At 33.7% G+C, this 22,266-nt stretch overlaps 1 protein-coding gene across 2 annotated transcripts in view; it reads left to right on the top strand.

Moving 5' to 3' along the window:
• The window catches only part of LOC148939819 (superoxide dismutase [Cu-Zn]-like), a 45,977-nt gene extending 44,449 nt beyond the window's left edge, over positions 1 to 1,528 (top strand). For both annotated transcript variants that reach the window (XM_089106222.1, XM_089106221.1), the window contains exon 4: positions 1,132 to 1,528. In XM_089106222.1, coding sequence (XP_088962348.1) covers positions 1,132 to 1,389 — 258 coding nt within the window. In that variant the 3' untranslated portion in view covers positions 1,390 to 1,528. The remainder of the gene's footprint in view (positions 1 to 1,131) is intronic.
• Positions 1,529 to 22,266: the final 20,738 nt, after the last annotated feature.

Genomic DNA, 22,266 nt, shown 5'->3' with positions numbered 1-22,266 from the left:
TCCCGAGCCCTTTTTATCCCTAAAGACATCCGATCAAAATTTTGAGATGGCCACTTAGTTCAGCATAGTTGAAAAGTTCTATAACTATACCTCTAGTGATGACATGACCCCTCCCCCACATATTCTGGGTAAAAGTTTGCAAGGTATGCAATTTGTCATGTAAATTGTTGATTTTTCTGCGGGGGGGGGGGGGGTCCACGGTGAGAATATTCGGTGGAGAGAAAAGCAACCGGGGAGTTTTTCAGGAAAAAGGGTATGCGGGGGGAGGGGGATTTTGTGGTATCATTTGAAAACAGTCAGAAATTAAATAAAGAAAATGTGTTTTTCTATTAAAAGTAAGGAGCAATATTAAAACCTAAGACAAATAGAATTATTCCGTAAATGAGAGGGACTTCTCCTTCCTCATCCCTCGCTCTTCACGCCAAATTTTGACTTTGTCCCAATTCCTCAAGAACAACTCCTGAACTGCAATTTGCCATTGAATTTGAATGAGAATTGTTTTTAAGAACTTAGAGCCTTAGCGTAGAGCGAGGATCAAGAAACGTGCAGCCCCCCTCATAACCGGAATAATTTCTCTTCGTTTTAAGTTTTAATCTTGCTCCTTATTTTAACTGGAAAAAACTTTACTTTTTACTTAATGACAGATAAGGGACCATTGTTTTGAAGTGTTGATGAACTGTAGCTTTATATTAATATTGATATAAGCGTAAAATTAATTTTTAACAAAACTTCTGATCAATTTGCTCAGAGGATTCAAATATCTTTCTCAAAATGTGGGTGGTGATCCTTCAAATTTTAGATTTTTGCGGCTCATGAGCCGCAATATTTCCGGCTCATGATCAATATTTCCGGATCACTGGCTCATGAGCCGGTGATCCTTAAAAATCTGGTGACGGATGTCATGAACTTATTAAAACAAATGATCATGTGAAAGACTCAATTAATTCATAGAAAAACTTACTAAACATGTCGATTCCAGATTTAGATTCTTCTTCAATACCTTGTTGCAATATTCGAAGAAGCTTCTTTTCTTCTATTGGTTGAAAGGCGACAGTCTCCACTGCTTTACTCACATAACAGTAACTATTGAAAATGGGAAATAAAAATTTCTTTTATTTATCTTATTTTCAGCTTGATCATGGAGCTAAGGAATCCTATGCACGTCACGTTGGTGACCTGGGTAACATAATAGCTGATCAAAATGGAGTTGCCCACATTGATACTATCGATGATATTGCAAGTCTTACTGGACATTATAATGTCCTTGGAAGGGCTTTTGTTGTTCATGAGAAGGAAGATGATTTGGGTAGAGGTGGAGATGACGGAAGTCGAAAAACTGGCAATGCTGGTGGAAGACTGGCGTGCGGAGTTATTGGTCTCGTTGAGTGAAAATAAATATTTTAAAAAGGACATTTCGCTTTTATTTTTTTACATTATAATTAAGTGCTGTGATTTGTGACGCTTTCAAATGTGTTTTAAACATGTTTATTAACATTCAATACCTTGAAATATAAATTGTGTATCTGTTCTTTGCGGTAATATCTACCACCATGTTAGCTTTTCGTCGTCACACAAAAGAAAAAGAAGAAACAAAATTTTTGATAAGACACTGCTTCCAAAAAGCCTTAGAATGTCAGTGAAAGAGAAGTACTTGAATTTGTGCAATTCTTAAAACGGCGCAATCTTTGAAATTACACCATGTTGCAAGGATGAGCGGCAAGAAAAGTTCCTCCACAAAACGCAATCCGCAGCGGTTTTCCGCAGATCCGTGAACTGCGTGAATGGTAGGTAAAAGAGAAATTCGAATGTCACTATTCGCTTTCAGCCTTGTACGTAGGAATAGTGTACTACTATGCCCCCAAAACCTGGTTCACACTGGTGTTTTTTAAGGTAAAACGGGTCATAGGTAATGGATGCTGTAAAATCACGAAAATGTTCACGCAGAAACGGTTCATTGCAGCCGTTGAAGGGCAAAACTAGAACGATGTGATTAAATAGCATAAGTATGGAGATAGGCTAACTCAAGTTCTAAAATCCGAAAAAAAAATATTCAAACAGCTACCCTCTATCAGCCTGGGCTTGTTATTTCTGATTAATAAGGTAATTCTTATATTTTATGGTGATTGCCCTGGAACTGCCCTCCCAGGGCTTGGGGATTAAATGTTTCTTTGAATGGCCCTCACGTCCTTTGTCCTAATTTAATAGATGACTTCTGATAAATATGATTAGTTTCTTAGTTATTTCAATTGTATGGTTTAACAAAGGTTTCGGTTGAAAATAACCGATGCATTTTTTAAAAACTCCGTATGAATATTTTGACGCAGCCGTTGAACCGTTACGAAGAATGTTGCATGAAAAAGCGGATGAAATCTGATGGATCACCCAACAACGGCTATTTTTTACATGATAAAGCGTGAGCAACATATATTTCTTCCCCTTCCTCTTGAAAATTCGGATCAAGAGCACGAAAGTGCAAGTTAATAGCATGCGTAGCCCCAAAAACACTCAATTATAAGGGAATTAACCCTGAGTAGTAAGGGCATAGGGAATATCACCAGTGATTGCGTAATATGACTTACCAGGGTCAGTCACCTATTACTACGAACGGTACATGCCTTACCAGACGGGTTTCTAAGGTAACACCCATTTTTAACAGTTTCAATTGCACAAGGAGACAGGTTTCTGGTGGGTATAGAATTTGAGAGTTGATAAAGTGAAATTATGTCACTATTCTAGTTTTTTCTAAACCGGTATTTCCTATAACTTAATAAAGGGTTAAGGTGATTAGCGATTACGAGCGAGGATAGTACGAATTGCTTGTGAAAAACCCGTATGAATTAGTTTAAAATAAAGTTTTAAGAAGAAATGTCTGAAAAGTAACGATAGAATGACATTGTGACTTGACCTCGCTTTAGCTTTCCGATGTGGTCTGGATGATTCATAAGTAACGTTTTAAAAGTATTGCCAATTTAAAAAGAAATGGCTGAAAAGTGTTTTGAGGGGGATGGGTTGCATGGAGGGTTGAGTTGCACGAGGGTTCAGTTAAAGGGGATACAGTTACACGGGGGTTTAGTTAAATTGGGTTCAGTTGCACGAGGGTTCAGTTAAAGGAGGTATAGTTACACAGGGGTTTAGTTAAATTGGGTCGAGTTGCACGAGGGTTCAGTAGCACAAGGGTTCAGTAACATGGGGATTCAGTTGTACAGGGTTTCGGTTATACAGGGGTTCAGTTACATGGAGGGTTCAGTTGCACGAGGGGGGATTTGCGAATTAGAGGAGATGGGATGAGAGTGTACTGTATAATACACAAGTGATGTTTTGGAGAGTATTGTCAATTTAAAATAGTTTAGAAGTAAAAAAAATTTAACAAGAAATGGCTGAAAAGTGTTTGGAGGGAGATGGGATTGCATGGAGGGGTGAGTTGCACGAGGGGTCAGTTAAAGGGGGTACAGTTACACGGGGGTTTAGTTAAATTGTGTTGAGTTGCACGAGGGTTCAGTAGCACGAGAGTTCAGTAGCATGGGGGTTCAGTTGTACAGTGTTTCGGTTATACAGGGGTTCAGTTACATGGAGGGTTCAGTTGCACGAGGGTTCAGTTAAAGGGGGTATAGTTACACAGGGGTTTAGTTAAATTGGGTCGAGTTGCACGAGGGTTCAGTAGCACGAGGGTTCAGTAGCACGGGGGTTCAGTTGTACAGGGTTTCGGTTATACAGGGGTTCAGTTACATGGGGGGGGTCAGTTGCACGGGGGTTGAGTTAAATGGGGCTTGAGTTCCACGAGAGTAGTGCTTTGTCGTGGTTTAGCTTGTCACAGTATTTAGTGAAAATAAGGCTAAAAAGGGGAAATTAAGTTTTGAGGGGGTGTAGAAATGGTACTTATTTAATATCCCGGTAAACATACGACTAGAAATGCTTCAGGAGAAATAGACTATTGCTTCTTTCTGAACTAATCAATATTCCTTGACAAATATTTTTTTTTATTTTTAATGTATTGCTATTATTCAAGACATTGCATTGTCTATGCCACATCAAACTAGCGAATAATTATCGTGGCTTTTTAGGTGTTCAATTTTTTTTCAGTGTAATTAATAAAATAAAAAATTATTAATTTTTGTTTTGTATTTGCTATTTTGTTAATACTTTATATGAGGTGTGGGGGGTGGGGGAAAGTATTCAGTTAAAATAAAGCTAGGAAGGGGGAAATTAAGTTTTGAGGGAGGTGTAAAAATGCTACTTATTTAATACCCCGGTAAACTTGAAATGCTTGAAATGCTTCAGGAGAAATAGACTAGTGCTTCTTTTTGAACTGTCTGGGGAGTGGGTGGGGCAAGTATTTGATGAAAATATTGCCAAAAATGAGGAAAAGATGTTTTGAGGGGAGGTGTAAAAATGGTGCTTATTTAATATCCTGGTAAACATACTACTAGAAATGCTTGAGGGGAAATAGACTATTGCTTCGTTCTGAACTAATCGCAATTCCTTGACAACTATTCTTTTATTTTTACTTTATTGCTATTAGTCTTCACGATTACATGAATATACAGTGTATTTTCACGACTACAAGCCTGAGGCATGAATATACAGTCTGGTTTGACGATTACATTGCAAAAAGCGAGCAATCCTTTTATAATATATACCTATAGAGTGAACAAACACGTTTTGAGAGTATAATTGAGATTGTATGACACAGCCTGATGGGTTTTTGAAGAACTTTCATCATAACATGTTTTTTTTGTTTTTTTTGGCAATTGACATTTTTTTCTGATAACAAGTACCATTCATTGCGATCGTAGCTCTATGTTGGCTCGTTTTATATACTTCAGCTTGTCTATTCATTTGTGTTAAATAAAAATCTTGAATCTGGAAAATGAAAAAATAAGTATTTAAACAAAATTTACGATGCTGCTAATTAAAGAATAGTAGGCTACACTCAGAATTGTTTGATTGAAATATGCTGTTAAATCACTTTACGTAAAAAGCTAACTAAATTTGCAAAAAGGGATAAGGGATTCGTGAATTGGACTGTACGAACGATCTTATTTGAATAATAGTGAAAAAACAGAGCTAGCTTAGGTTGGAGTTGCACGGGGGTTGAGTTGCATGAGGATTCAGTTAAAGAGGGCTCACTTGCACAATGGTTCAGATGCTTGGGGGTTCAGTTGCTTGGGGTTTTGTTACACGGGGATTCAGTTACAATGGAACCAAAACAAAAACAATGGGGCACACACTAAAACCAAATTAGGCCAGTGGCCAATTAGAAATCGTAAAATACCCGAGACAAAGAACAACTCCCAATCTTGCAAGTATTTAGTTAATATAATGCTTGGAAGAGAAATTAAGTTTTGAGGGGGGGTGTTAAAATGGTACTTATTTAATATCCTGGTAAACATACGACTAGAAGTGCTTCAGGAGAGATAGACTATTGCTTCTTTCTGAACTAATCAATATTCATTGACAAATATTTTTTCATTTTTCCTCTATTGCTATTATTCAAAACATTGCAGTGTCTATCCCATATCAAACTAGCTAATAATTATCGTGGCTTTTTAGGTGTTCAATTTTTTTTTTCAGTGTAATTAATAACATAAAAAATGATGAAATTTATATTTGGCTAAGCTCTATTTTGACTACTTTATAATAAATAAAAGTTCAAATAGGGATAAAATCATTTTAATAGACAGTGATTGATAGAAATTCACAAAAATACTAGATATTTTGGTCACATATACAGTGACCGTCATCAGTTTTACTACTGATGACGGTCACTGTATATGTGACCGAAATATCTAGTATTTTTGTGAATTTCTATCAATCACTGTCTATTAAAAGGATTTTATCCCTATTTGAACTTTTATTTATCGTCATGGAAAGGCAGTGTGGTCTCCGAAATTATCGACTACTTTATATGAATTGAGGGGGGGTGGGAGCAAATATTCAGTTAAAATAAAGCTAGGAAGGGGGAAATTAAGTTTTGAGGGAGGTGTAAAAATGCTACTTATTTAATAACCCGGTAAACATAAGACTAGAAATGCTTAAGGAGAAATAGACTCTTCCTTCATTCTGAACAGTCTGCGGAGTGGGTGGGGGCAAGTATTTATTGAAAATAATTCTAAAAAGGGGAAAAATAGAAGCTGTTTCCAAAAGATTTAGGATTCATTAACATTTTTCAACTTTATTTATTTTTTTCTTTTTGTACATATCTTAAAATGTCAAAATATGCTTATGGTTCTAACAACTGTGCTCTATGATTGGTCAGAGACACGATGTGGCTTTCCCACTGTAGGTTTTATGACTCCTCCCCACAATGAATTCAGATGGTTTTAGGACTCATCTCACTACCCATAACTCCATTCAACCTTGAGCGAAGGTATAAAAGTTTGATGAAGTATTTCTCTACTTAACAACTACATTAATAGGCTCCAAAATGATAGGACTGTATGACACAGAATTTATCGGATTAAAAAAATCATCTTGTGGTGTTATATTTGAATGTGCTTTTTTATTATTGTCTATGGATCTCGAAGAAATTGACTGTTATCATTGGATAGTTAACTATAATCTGTTTGAGTATGATAAAAGCTTGTGGAGTACTACATTACGTTATATAAACAGACTGGGATTCTATGATAGAGCGATTACACCACTTAATAACACTGGTCAGGAACTGAGAAATGTTCAGGAGAAAGTCAGTGAAATTTGCAGCTTTTTCGGGGTTGAAGCACTCTACTTAAAGGGTAATGTACCTACAGATAAAGTTTTAATTCAAAAGTGTGACCCTAAGATTCCACTTTTAAATCTAGAAGAATTTAAGTGTCCTAAATTTGAAGGGGGTTATCACCGTCCTGAAGACAAGGTTAGGTTCTTTGCGCAGTGGATACCTAAGGACATATCTGATCGTGATAAATCAATAAGACGTGGTAAAAAAAACTATTCTATATCATGGGATCATCGTTTCTGGATGTTTAAGTGTGAACTCTAAGTACTATTTTTATGTAAATATGTTTTTTTTTTGTTTTTTTTTTGTTTTTTTTTTTATCAAAAAAAAAATCTGTTAATACGTTTAAGCAATAAATATCTTTAAGCTTAACCCGTCATTATTCTTTAGAAGAGTTTTATTCATTTCTTTAAATTATGAAGAAATTGTAAGTAAGTAACAATGGCTTTCTTGAATTGGCTTCCTGGACAAAATACAGATATTTAATTCAAGTAATCATAATAAAATCGCAAGTAAGCAATAAAGTCTTTATTGTTTTCACCTATTGGATACACAATACTGAAATTTCATTCAAGAAATTATGAAGGAATTGTAAATAGGTAACACACCCATTCTTGAAGTCACCTCTTGTATGCACAATGCAGAAATTTCATTTAAGAAATTATCAAAAATTGTAAGTAAGTAGCAAATTCTTTCTTGAATTCGCCTCCTGGATAAGTAAAAAAGACATTTCATTCAATAACTTATAACAAAATTCTAAGTAAGTAACAAACTCTTTCTTGAAGTTACCTCATGGATACACAATGCAGAAATTTCGTTTAAGAAATTATCAAAAATTGTAAGTAAGTAGCAAATTCTTTCTTGAATTCACCTCCTGGATCAATAAAAAAGACATTTCATTCAAGAAATTATGACAAAATTCTAAGTAAGTAAGAAACTCTTTCTTGAAGTTACCTCATGGATACATAATGCAGAAATTTCATTTAAGAAATTATGAAAAATTGTAAGCAAGTAACAAACTCTTTCCTGAAGTCACCTCGTGGATACACAATGCAGAAATTTCATTAAAGAAATTATGAAAAAATTGTAAGTAAGTAGCAAATTCTTTCTTTAATTCACCTGCTGGATAAACAAAAAGACATTTCGTTCAAGAAATTATGACAAAATTCTAAGTAAGTAACAAACTCATTATTGTTTTCACGACTTAGATACACGATGTAGAAATTTAATTCAAGAAATTATGAAAAAATTCTCAGTAAGTAACAATTTCTTTCTTAAAGTCAACTCTTGGATACACAATACGGAAATTTCATTCAATAAATTGTGGAAAAATTGTAAGCGAGTAACAAACTCTGTCCTGAAGTCACCTCTTGGATACACAATGCAGAAACGTCATTGAAGAAATTATCAAAAATTGTGAGTAAGTAGCAAATTCTTTTTTGAATTCGCCTCTTGGATAAACAAAAAAAGACATTTCATTCAAGAAATTATATAAAATTTCTAAAAAAGTAACAAATCCTTTCTTGAAGTTACCTCATGGATACACAACGCATAAAATTTCATTTAAGAAATTATAAAAAATTGTAAGTAAGTAGCAAATTCTTTCTTGAATTCGCCTCCTGGATAAATAAAAAGACATTTCATTCAAGAAATTATGTCAAAATTCTAAGTAAGTAACAAACTGTTTCTTGAATCCTCCTCCTGAATGCACAATACAGATATTTCATTTAAGAAATTACGAAAAAATTGTAAGCAAGTAACAAACTCTTTCTTGAACACACCTCGTAGATAAAAAATGCAGAAATTTCATTTAAGAAATTATGAGAAAATTGTAAGTAAGTAGCAAATTCTTGAATTCACCTGCTGGATAAACAAAAAGACATTTCGTTCAAGAAATTATGAGAAAATTCCAAGTAAGTAACAAACTCTTTATTGTTTTCACGACTTAGATACACGATGTAGAAATTTAATTCAAGAAATTATAAAAAAAAGGAAAGTAAGTAACAAAGTCTTTATTGATTTCACCTCTTGGATACAAAAAAAAGACTTTTCATTCAAGAAATTATGACGAAATTCTAAGTAAGTAAAAAACTCATTCTTGAATTCGCCGTTTACATGCACAATACAGAAATTTCATTCTACGCAGAAATTTCATTTAAGAAATTATCAAAAATTGTAAGTAAGTAGCAAATTCTTTCTTGAATTCGCCTCCTGGATAAATAAAAAAGACATTTCATTCAAGAAACTATGACAAAATTCTAAGTAAGTAACAAACTGTTTCTTGAATCCTCCTCCTGAATGCACAATACAGATATTTCATTTAAGAAATTACGAAAAAATTGTAAGCAAGTAACAAACTCTTTCTTGAATACACCTCGTGAATACACAATGCAGAAATTTCATTAAAGAAATTATGAGAAAATTGTAAGTAAGTAGCAAATTCTTTCTTGAATTCACCTGCTGGATAAACAAAAAGACATTTCGTTCAAGAAATTATGAGAAAATTCCAAGTAAGTAACAAACTCTTTATTGTTTTCACGACTTAGATACACGATGTAGTAATTTAATTCAAGAAATTATAAAAAAAATGGAAAGTAAGTAACAAACTCTTTATTCATTTCACCTCTTGGATACAAAAAAAAGACATTTAATTCAAGAAATTATGACAAAATTCTAAGTAAGAAAAAAACTCATTCTTGAATTCGCCGTTTACATGCACAATACAGAAATTTCATTCTATGGGACCTCTACACGTTATTAAAAACGTTTTGAAACTACATGCTATTTGCTTGCCTTTCCTTGGCACCTTTCCAAACGAGCGGGGATTCCCCACTGGTTCCTAAACATTGCAAAAAAGTGACCAGTACGAAAATCCACGTTTTCAACCAGACTGGTTTTTTAGACAACACCCATTGTCAGGTTGGCCGAGTGGTTAAGGCGCTAGACTTAGGATCTGGTCCCCATATGGGGACCAGATCCCCATATGTCTAGCGCCTTAACCACTCGGCCAACCTGACAATGGGTGTTGTCTAAAAAACCAGTCTGGTTGAAAACGTGGAGTTTTCGTACTGGTCACTTTTTTGCAATGTGTAGGAACCAGTGGGGAATCCCCGCTCGTTTGGAAAGGTGCCAAGGAATGGCAAGCAAATAGCATGTAGTTTCAAAACGTGTTTAATCACGTGTAGAGGTCCCATAGAATGAAATTTCTGTATTGTGCATGTAAACGGCGAATTCAAGAATGAGTTTTTTACTTACTTAGAATTTTGTCATAATTTCTTGAATGAAATGTCTTTTTTTTTGTATCCAAGAAGTGAAATCAATTAAGAGTTTGTTACTTACTTTCCTTTTTTTTATAATTTCTTGAATTAAATTTCTACATCGTGTATCTAAGTCGTGAAAGCAATAAAGAGTATGTTACTTACTTGGAATTTTGTCATAATTTCTTGGACGAAATGTCTTTTTTGTTTATCCAGCAGGTGAATTCAAGAAAGAATATGCTACTTACTTACAATTTTAATTTCTTTAATGAAATTTCTGCATTGTGTATCCACGAGGTGTATTCAAGAAAGAGTTTGTTACTTGCTTACAATTTTTTCGAAATTTCTTAAATGAAATATCTGTATTGTGCATTCAGGAGGAGGATTCAAGAAACAGTTTGTTACTTACTTAGAATTTTGTCATAATTTCTTGAATGAAATGTCTTTTTTATTTATCCAGGAGGCGAATTCAAGAAAGAATTAGCTACTTACTTACAATTTTTGATAATTTCTTAAATGAAATTTCTGCGTAGAATGAAATTTCTGTATTGTGCATGTAAACAGCGAATTCAAAAATTAGTTTTTTACTTACTTAGAATTTTGTCATAATTTCTTGAATGAAATGTCTTTTTTTTGTATCCAAGAGGTGAAATCAAAAAAGAGTTTGTTACTTACTTTCATTTTTTTTTATAATTTCTTTAATTAAATTTCTACATCGTGTATCTAAGTCGTGAAAACAATAAAGAGTTTGTTACTTACTTGGAATTTTCTCATAATTTCTTGAACGAAATGTCTTTTTGCTTTTCCAGCAGGTGAATTCAAGAAAGAATTTGCTACTTACTTACAATTTTCTCATAATTTCTTTAATGAAATTTCTGCAATGTGTATCCACGAGGTGTATTCAAGAAAGAGTTTGTTACTTGCTTACATTTTTTCGTAATTTCTTAAATGAAATATCTGCATTGTGCATTCAGGAGTAGGATTCAAGAAACGGTTTGTTACATACTTAGAATTTTGTCATAATTTCTTGAATAAAATGTCTTTTTTATTTATCCAGGAGGCGAATTCAAGAAAGAATTTGCTACTTACTTACAATTTTTGATAATTTCTTAAATGAAATATCTGCGTTGTGTATCCATGAGGTAACTTCAAGAAAGAATTTGTTACTTATTTAGAATTTTGTCATAATTTCTTGAATGAAATGACTTTTTTTGTTTATCCAAGAGGCGAATTCAAGAAAGAATTTGCTACTTACTTACAATTTTTGATAATTTCTTAAATGAAGTTTCTGCATTGTGTATCCAAGAGTTGACTTCAGGAAAAAGTTTGTTAATCGCTTACAATTTTTTCATAATTTATTGAATGAAATTTCCGTATTGTGTATCCAAGAGTTGACTTCAAGAAAGAAATTGTTACTTACTGAGAATTTTGTCATAATTTTTGAATTAAATTTCTACATCGTGTAACTAAGTCGTGAAAACAATAAAGAGTTTGTTACTTACTTGGAATTTTGTCATAATTTCTTGAACGAAATGTCTTTTGTTTATCCAGCAGGTGAATTCAAGAAAGAATTTACTACTTACTTACAATTTTTTCATAATTTCCTTAATGAAATTTCTGCATTGTGTATCCATGAGGTAACTTCAAGAAAGAGTTTGTTACTTGCTTACAATTTTTCATAATTTCTTAAATGAAATTTCAGTATTATGTATCCATGAGGTAACTTCAAGAATCAGTTTGTTACTTGCTTAGAATTTCGTCATGATTTCTTGAATAAAATGTCTTTTTTATTTATCCAAGAGGCAAATTCAAGAAAGAATTTGCTACTTACTTACAATTTTTGATAATTTCTTAAATGAAGTTTCTGCATTGTGTATCCAAGAGGTGACTTCAGGAAAGAGTTTGTTACTTACTTAGAATTTTGTCATAATTTCTTGAATGAAATGTCTTTTTTATTTATCCAGGAGGCAAATTCAAGAAAGAATTTGCTACTTACTTACAATTTTTGATAATTTCTTAAATGAAATTTCTGCATTGTGCATACAAGAGGTGACTTCAAGTATGAGTGTGTTACCTATTTACAATTCCTTCATAATTTCTTGAATGAAATTTCAGTATTGTGAATCCAATAGGTGAAAACAATAAAGAATGTACAGCTTACTTACGATTTTATTATAATTTCTGTAATTAAGTATATTCATTGGGTTGAGGAAGTGAATTCAAGAATGCCGTCGGTACTTTCATGAAATGTATTAAAAATTTAAAAAAATTACTGAAACACTTGAGTGGAATAATTAATGTCTAATCTTATACATATTTATTGCTTAAACGTATTAACATATTTTCTTTTAGAAAAAAAAACAAATCTACATAAAAATAGTACTTAGAGTTCACACTTAAACATCCAGAAACGATGATCCCATGATATAGAATAGTTGTTTTTTTTACCATGTCTTATGGATTTATCACGATCAGCTATGTCCTTAGGTATCCACTGCGCGAAGAACCTAACCTCGTCTTTAGGACGGTGGTAAACCCCTTCAAATTTAGGACACTTAAACTCTTCTAGATTGAAAAGTGGAATCCTAGGGTCACACTTTTGAATTAAAACTTTATCTGTAGGTACATTACCCTTTATGTAGAGTGCTTCAACCCCGAAAAAGCTGCAAATTTCACTGACTTCCTCCTGAACATTTCTCAGTTCCTGACCAGTATTATTAAGTGGTGTAATCGCTCTATCATAGAATCCCAGTCTGTTTATATAACGTAATGTAGTACTCCACAAGCTTTTATCATACTCAAACAGATTATAGTTAACTATCCAATGATAACAGTCAATTTCTTCGAGATCCATAGACAATAATAAAAAATCACATTCAAATATAACACCACAAGATGATTTTTTAATCTGATAAATTCGGTGTCATACAGTCCTATCATCTTGGAGGCTATTAATGCAGTTGTTCAGTAGAAAAATACTTCATCAAACTTTTCTACCTTCGCTCAAGGTTGATTCGAGTTATGGGTCGTGAGATGAGTCCTAAAACCATCTGAATCCATTGTGGGGAGGAGTCATAAAACCTCCAGTGGGAAAGCAACATCCTGTCTCTGACCAATCATAGAGCACAATTGTTAGAACCATAAGCATATTTTGACATTTTAAGATATGTACAAAAAGAAAAAAATAAATAAAGTTGAAAAATGTTAATGAATCCTAAATCTTTTGGAAACAGCTTCTATTTTCAACCTTTTTAGCATTATTTTCACTAAATACTTGCCCCCACCCACTCCCCAGACAGTTCAGAAAGAAGCAATAGTCTATTTCTCCGGAAGCATTTCAAGTAAAATGTTTACCGGGGTATTAAATAAGTAGCATTTTTAAACCTCCCTGAAAACTTAATGTCCCCCTTCCTATCTTCATTTTAACTGAATACTTGCCCCCACCCCCATCACGTCATATAAAGTAGTCAAAATAGAGCTTAGCCAAATCTAAATTTCATCATTTTTTATGTTATTAATTACACCGAAAAAAATTGAACACCTAAAAAGCCACGATAATTATTCGCTAGTTTGATGTGGCATAGACAATGCAATGTTTTGAATAATAGCAATACAGTAAAAATAAAAAAATATTTGTCAAGGAATATTGATTAGTTCAGAAAGAAGCAATAGTCTATTTCTCCTGAAGCATTTCTAGTCGTATTTTTACCGGGATATTAAATAAGTACCATTTTTACACCCCCCCTCAAAACTTAATTTCTCTTCCATGCATTATATTAACTAAATGCTTGCCATATCGGGACTTGTTCATTGTCTCGGGTATTTTCCGATTTCTCATAGGCCACTGGCCTAATTTGGCTTTAGTGTGTGCCCCATTGTTTTTGTGTGGGTTCCATTGTAACTGAATCCCCGTGTAACAGAACCCCAAGCAACTGAACCCCCATGCATCTGAACCCTTGTGCAAGTGAGCCCTCTTTAACTGAAATTAGACGAGGTTACGTGCGCGCACGTAACCTCGTCTAAATTAACCTTAAACAAATGAAATAAAGCTATGTCGACTTTGCATATTTTATTCAACATATCCGAGAAAGCGCTAGAGGGGGACATTCCTGTCAACTTTTGGAGGAAATTGTCAGGTGTGGGACTCGAACCCACGACCCCATATGGGGACCAGATCCTAAGTCTAGTGCCTTAACCACTCGGTCAACCTGACAATGGGTGTTGTCTAACAAACCAGTCTGGTTGAAAACGTGGAGTTTTCGTACTGCTCACTTTTTTGCAATGTGTAGGAACCAGTGGAGAATCCCCGCTCGTTTGGAAAGGTGCCAAGGAAAGGCAAGCAAATAGCATGTAGTTTCAAAACATGTTTAATCACGTTTAGAGGTCCCATAGAATGAAATTTCTGTATTGTGCATGTAAACGGCGAATTAGTTTTTTACTTACTTATAATTTTGTCATAATTTCTTGAATGAAATGTCTTTTTTTTGTATCCAAGAGGTGAAATCAATAAAGAGTTTGTTACTTACTTTCCTTTTTTTTATAATTTCTTGAATCAAATTTCTACATCGTGTATCTAAGTCGTGAAAACAATAAAGATTTTGTTACTTACTTGGAATTTTCTCGTAATTTCTTGAACGAAATGTCTTTTTGTTTATCCAGCAGGTGAATTCAAGAAAGAATTTGCTACTTACTTACAATTTTCTCAAAATTTCTTTAAGGAAATTTCTGCATTGTGTATTCACGAGGTGTATTCAAGAAAGAGTTTGTTACTTGCTTATATTTTTTTCGTAATTTCTTAAATGAAATATCTGTATTGTGCATTCAGGAGGAGGATTCAAGAAACAGTTTGTCACTTACTTAGAATTTTGTCATAATTTCTTGAATGAAATTTCTTTTTTTATTTATCCAGGAGGCGAATTCAAGAAAGAATTTGCTACTTACTTACAATTTTTGATAATTTCTTAAATGAAATTTCTGCGTTGTGTATCCATGAGGTAACTTCAAGAAAGGATTTGTTACTTATTTAGAATTTTGTCATAATTTCTTGAATGAAATGATTTTTTTTGTTTATCCAAGAGGCGAATTCAAGAAAGAATTTGCTACTTACTTAAAATTTTTGATAATTTCTTTAATGAAATTTCTGCATTGTGTATCCAAGAGTTGACTTCAGGAAAGAGTTTGTTACTTGCTTACAATTTTTTCATAATTTATTGAATGAAATTTCCGTATTGTGTATCCAAGAGTTGACTTCAAGAAAGAAATTGTTACTTATAGAGAATTTTTTCATAATTTCTTGAATTAAATTTCAACATCGTGTATCCAAGTCATGAAAACAATAATGAGTTTGTTACTTACTTGGAATTTTGTCATAATTTCTTGAACGAAATATCTTTTTGTTTATCCAGCAGGTGAATTCAAGAAAGAATTTGCTGCTTACTTACAATTTTTTCATAATTTCTTTAATGAAATTTCTGCATTGTGTATCCACGAGGTGAATTCAAGAAAGAATTTGCTACTTACTTACAATTTTTTCATAATTTCTTAAATGAAATTTCTGCGTTATGTATCCATGAGGTAACTTCAAGAAAGAGTTTGGTACTTACTTAGAATTTCGTCATAATTTCTTTAATTAAATTTCTTTTTTATTGATCCAAGAGGTGAACTCCACAAAGTATTTGCTACTTACTTATAATTTTTGATAATTTATCAAATGAAATTTCTGCATTGTGTATTCATGAGGTAACTTCAAGAAAGAGTTTGTTACTTACTAAGAATTTTGTCATTATCTCTTGAATGAAATGTCTTTTTTATTTATCCAGGAGGCGAATTCAAGAAAGAATTTGCTACTTACTTACAATTTTTGATAATTTCTTAAATGAAATTTCTGCATTGTGCATACAAGAGGTATTTATAATTCCTTCATAATTTCTTGAATGAGATTTCAGTATTGTGTATCCAATAGGTGAAAACAATAAAGACTTTATTATTTACTTGCAATTTTATTATGATTTCTTGAATTAAATATCTGTATTGTGTCCAGGAAGTGAATTCAAGAAAGCCATTGTTACTTACTAACAATTTCTTCATAATTTAAAGAAATGAATAAAACTATTCTAAAGAATAAAGACGGGTTAGGCTTAAAGATACTTATTGCTTAAACGTATTAACAGATTTTTTTTTAGAAAAAAAACAACATATTTACATAAAAATGGTACTTAAAGTTCACACTTAAACATCCAGATACGATGATCCCATGATATAGAATAGTTTTTTTTTACCATGTCTTATGGATTTATCACGATCAGGTATGTCCTTAGGTATCCACTGCGCGAAGAACCTAACCTCGTCTTTAGGACGGTGATAACCCCCTTCAAATTTAGGACACTTAAACTCTTCTAGATTGAAAAGTGGAATCCTAGGGTCACTTTTTTGAATTAAAACTTTATCTGTAGGTACATTACCCTTTACGTAGAGTGCTTCAACCCCGAAAAAGCTGCAAATTCCACTGACTTCCTCCTGAACATTTCTCAGTTCCTGACCAGTATTATTAAGTGGTGTAATCGCTCTATCATAGAATCCTAGTCTGTTTACATAGCGTAATGTAGTACTCCACAAGCTTTTATCATACTCAATCAGATTATAGTTCACTATCCAATGACAACAGTCAATTTCTTCGAGATCCATAGATAATAATAAAAAAGCACATTCAAATAAAACACCACAAGATGAATTTTTTAATCCGATGAATTCTGTGTCATACAGTCCTATCATCTTGGAGGCTATTAATGTAGTTGTTAAGTAGAGAAATACTTCATCAAACTTTTATACCTTCGCTCAAGGTTGAATGGAGTTATGGGTAGTGAGATGAGTCCTAAAACCATCTGAGTTCATTGTGGGGAGGAGTAATAAAACCTCCAGTGGGAAAGCCACATCGTGTCTCTGACCAATCATAGAGCACAATTGTTAGAACCATAAGCATATTTTGACATTTTAAGATATGTACGAAAAGAAAAAAATAAATAAAGTTGAAAAATGTTAATGAATCCTAAATCTTTTGGAAACAGCTTCTATTTTCCCCCTTTTTAGCATTATTTTCACTTAGTACTTGCCCCCACCCACTCTCCAGACAGTTCAGAAAGAAGCAATAGTCTATTTCTCCTGAAGCATTTCAAGTCAAATGTTTACCGGGGTATTAAATAAGTAGCATTTTTACACCTCCCTCAAAACTTAATTTCCCCCTTCCTAGCTTTATTTTAACTGAATACTTGCCCCCACCCCCTCACTTCATATAAAGTACTCAAAATAGAGCTTAGCCAAATCTAAATTTCATCATTTTTTATGTTATTAATTACACTGAAAAAAAAATTGAACACCTAAAGAGCCACGATAATTATTCGCTAGTTTGATATGGCATAGACAATGCAATGTTTTGAATAATAGCAATAAAGTAAAAATAAAAAAATATTTGTCAAGGAATATTGATTAGTTCAGAAAGAAGCAATAGTCTATTTCTCCTGAAGCATTTCTAGTCGTATGTTTACCGGGATATTAAATAAGTACCATTTTTACACCCCCCTCAAAACTTAATTTCTCTTCCATGCATTATATTAACTAAATACTTGCCATATCGGGACTTGTTCATTGTCTCGGGTATTTTACGATTTCTCATAGGCCACTGGCCTAATTTGGCTTTAGTGTGTGCCCCATTGTTTTTGTGTGGGTTCCATTGTAACTGAATCCCCGTGTAACAGAACCCGAAGCAACTGAACCCCCATGCATCTGAACCCTTGTGCAAGTGAGCCCTATTTAACTGAATCCTCATGCAACTCAACCCCCGTGCAACTCCAACCTAAGCTAGCTCTGTTTTTTCACTATTATTCAAATAAGATCGTTCGTACAGTCCAATTCACGAATCCCTTATCCCTTTTTGCAAATATAGTTAGCTTTTTACGTAAAGTGATTTAAAAGCATACGTCAATCAATCAATTATGAGTGTAGACTACTGTTCTCTAATTAGCAGCATCGTACATTTTGTTTAGAAACTTATTTTTCATGTTTCAAACTCCAGATTTCTATTTGACACAAATGAATAGACATGCTGAAGTATATAAAATAAGCCAACATAGAACTACGATCGAAATGAATGGTACTTGTTATGAGAAAAAAATGTCAATTGCCAAAAAAAACAAAAAAAAACATGTTATGATGAAAGTGCTTCAAAAACCCATCTGGCTGCGTCATATAATCTCAATTATGCTCTCAAAACGTGTTTGTTCACTCTATAGGTATATAATATAAAAGGATTGCTCGCTTTTTGCAATGTAATCGTCAAACCAGACTGTATATTCATGCCTCAGGCTTGTAGTCGTGAAAATACACTGTATATTCATGTAATCGTGAAAACTAATAGCAATAAAGTAAAAATAAAAGAATATTTGTCAAGGAATTGCGATTAGTTCAGAACGAAGCAATAGTCTATTTCTCCTCAATCATTTCTAGTCGTATGTTTACCGGGATATTAAATAAGTACCATTTTTACACCCCCCTCAAAACTTACTTTCTCCCTTTTTAGCATTATTTTCACTAAATACTTGCCCCCACCCACTCCCCGGACAGTTCGGAAAGAAGCAATAGTCTATTTCTCCTGAAGCATTTCAAGTCAGATGTTTCCCGGGGTATTAAATAAGTAGCATTTCTACACCTCCCTCAATACTTAATTTCCCCCTTCCTAGCATTATTTTAACTGAATACTTGACCCCATCCCCATCACTTCATCTAAAGTAGTCAAAATAGAGCTTAGCCGAATCTAAATTTCATCTTTTTTTTATGTTATTAATTACACTGAAAAAAAATTGAACACCTAAAAAGCCACGATAATTATTCGCTAGTTTGATGTGGCATAGACAATGCAATGTTTTGAATAATAGCAATATAGTAAAAATAAAAAAATATTTGTCAAGGAATATTGATTAGTTCAGAAAGAAGCAATAGTCTATTTCTCCTGAAGCATTTCTAGTCTTATGTTTACCGGGATATTAAATAAGTACCATTTTTACACCCCCCTCAAAACTTAATTTCCCCGTTTTAGCATTATTTTCACTAAATACTGTGACAAGCTAAACCACGACAAAGCACTACTCTCGTGGAACTCAAGCCCCATTTTACTCAACCCCCGTGCAACTGAACCCCCCCATGTAACTGTACCCCTGTATAACCGAAACCCTGTACAACTGAACCCACGTGCTACTGAACCCTCGTGCTACTGAACCCTCGTGCAACTCGACCCAATTTAACTCAACCCCCATGTAACTATACCCCCTTGAACTGAACCCTCGTGCAATTCAACCCTCCATGGAAATGAAACACTGTATAACCGAAACACTGTACAACTGAACCCCAATTCTACTTAACTCTCATGCTACTGAACGCTCGTGCCAATCTACCCACTTTAACTAAACCCCCATGTAACTGTACCCCCTAGAACTGACCCCTCGTGCAACTCAAACCTCCAGTCAACCCATCCCCCTCAAAACGCTTTTTAACCATTTCTGGTTAATTTTTTTTTATTTCTAATCTATTTTAAATTGACAATTCTCTCCAAAACATCACTTGTGTATTATACAGTACTCTATCTATCCATCTCCTCCACTTCGCAAATCCTCCCTCGTGCAACTGAACCCTCCATGTAACTGACCCCCTGTATAACCTAAATCCTGTACAACTGAATCCCCATGTTACTGAACCCTTGTGCTACTGAACCCTCGTGCAACTCGACCCAATTTAACTAAACCCCTGTGTAACTATACCCCCTTTAACTGAACCCTCGTGCAGCTCAACCCAATTTAACTAAACCCCCGTGTAAGTGTACCCCCTTTAACTGAACCCTCGTGCAACTCAACCCTCCATGCAACCCATCCCCCTCAAAACACGTTTTAGCCATTTCTTTTTAAATTGACAATACTTTTCAAACGTTACTTGTGTATTATACAGACCACATCGGAGAGGTAAAGTGAGGTCAAGTCACAATGTCATTCTATCGTTACTTTTCAGACATTTCTTCTTAAAACTTTATTTTCAACTAATTCATCCGGGTTTTTCACAAGCAATTCGTACTATCTTCGCTCGTAATCGCTAATCACCTTAACCCTTTATTAAGTTATAGGAAATACCGGTTTAGAAAAAACTAGAATAGTGATATAATTTCACTTTATCAACTCTCAAATTCTATACCCACCAGAAACCTGTCTCCTTGTGCAATTGAAACTGTTAAAAATGGGTGTTACCTCAGAAACCCGTCTGGTAAGGCATGTACCGTTCGTAGTAATAGGTGACTGACCCTGGTAAGTCATATTACGCAATCACTTGTGATATTCCCTATGCCCTTACTACTACCCTGCACATTTCACGGTCATACAATAGGCTACACATAAACATCAAATTGATTTAGATTACACTTAATTTGAAACGAATACAGATGACTTGCCTACACAAAACAACGAACGTAACCAAGTTGGAGTTCGCAGTTGTATTTTTTTTTTTTTTTTTGCAAGTGAAAATAATACCTGGAACCAATTTGACCAAATGTATGGAATGAACTTGAAAAATCAAAAGCTACTTAACAGCTTAAAAACATAAAACAGTTAAATACAACAATTATCTGATAAAGAGTTTTTTTAAATTAAAATAACAAATAATTGAAATAAAATTTGATAAATAGGAAATAAATTAAAAACTGAGGAACAGAGCCTGGGCCACCTTTGGAGAAAGAATAAGAATAACAAAGATCAGTCTTTGACTGGAATTGAACAATAGAATCTAGGCCATCTTTGGAGCCAAATTAAGGTTGTCTACTGAACAAAGATCAGTCTTTGATCAGAACTGAAAAATAGAATCTAGAGCATCTTTGGAGCTTGATTGAGATTCTTTACTGAACAGAAATCAGTCTTTGATCAAAATTGAAGAATAGAATCTAGGCCATCTTTGGAGCTAGATTAAGACTGTTTACTCAACAAAGATAAGTCTTTGATTGGAACTGAGGAATAGAATCTAAAATGTCTTTTGAGCCAGATTAAGGTTTTTTTTTACCTTAAAAAAGTTGGTCTTCCTTCACGGTTTAAAGGTAAAGAGAAAAACATTTAGGCATTATAAATGATATCAAAGCCAATTTATTCGTAATAACTGCATATTTAATTGATACCTAAACAAAGGTATTATGGCCTATATATAGAGATAAATATATAAAAAGTTTAAGTAAATATCTAAAGACCTAAATAATCTACCGGTCTGTAATACATAGGTCATACATATATGTCAGAAATTATCATTAATTCACTAAAAATTATGATTAACCCAATGAAAAGAATTTATTGGCCCGAAATTATGATTAGCCCGAAGAAGAATTATGATCAGCCTAATGAAGAATAATGATTAGCCCGACGAAGAATTATGATTAGCCTGAAGTTAGAATATAAACTTCTGTCGAGGGCTTTGTATTGAAAAAAAACCCATGATTTTTATAACCAGTATACAAAAATACACGTTTTTTTAAATAGGGACCCAGTGACTTAGCCAGAGTATAGGTTTAGGGCCTCAAACCTCCTTCAAAAAGTGGAAACCTCCTTCAAAATCTCCATCTTATAATAGGTTTAGGGTCTCAAATCTATTTCAAAAAGTGGAAACCTCCTTTTTATAATAGGTTTAGAGCCTCAAACCTCCTTCATAAAGCGGAGTGTAAAAAAAAAAAATGTAGCATTTAACTATTTTTTTAAGGGTTAAAATTGCCTTTTCACCCCTTCCATGCCCCCAGCGAGATCCTGGCTAGGCCACTTTCCCTTACAATAGGCTATTTCCAAGCCCAAAAATTTAACCCTAGCCTTGATTCCAACATAAGCGTTTCGTTAAGTAATTCAGAAAATTACGATCAAATCATTAGTTTCACTTTTATTTTTTGAAGTTTTGGTGCGCGTGGTGTTTTGCGGTTCGAGGGCAAAGCTCTTAAAGAACAAAAAACTTAAAGAACGCCTCATTAAGCCACAAGTTTAATAGACCACTAAAAAGCAACAGGTGGGACGATACCACACATTTGAAGATATGATTGTTAAGATAAATTCATGAGCGATCAAAATGACCTGCGATGAGGTCAACATTATACACGTCCTTAAGGAAAAAGGGAAAAATATAAGTTAAGACAAATATCCATCAAACTCGAAGCACCCCACCGAAGGATACAAAGTATAATATCTATGATATCATATAAACTGAACAAAAAAATAAACTGATAGAAAGTCATTCTTT

This window comes from Artemia sp. Qi Xiang Cuo, chromosome 20 (genome assembly GCF_049724085.1).
Source record: "Artemia sp. Qi Xiang Cuo chromosome 20, ASM4972408v1, whole genome shotgun sequence".
Lineage (NCBI taxonomy): Eukaryota > Metazoa > Arthropoda > Branchiopoda > Anostraca > Artemiidae > Artemia > Artemia sp. Qi Xiang Cuo.
The sequence above is the reverse complement of the archived record's forward strand: the minus strand, read 5'-3'. Positions and strand labels throughout refer to the sequence as shown.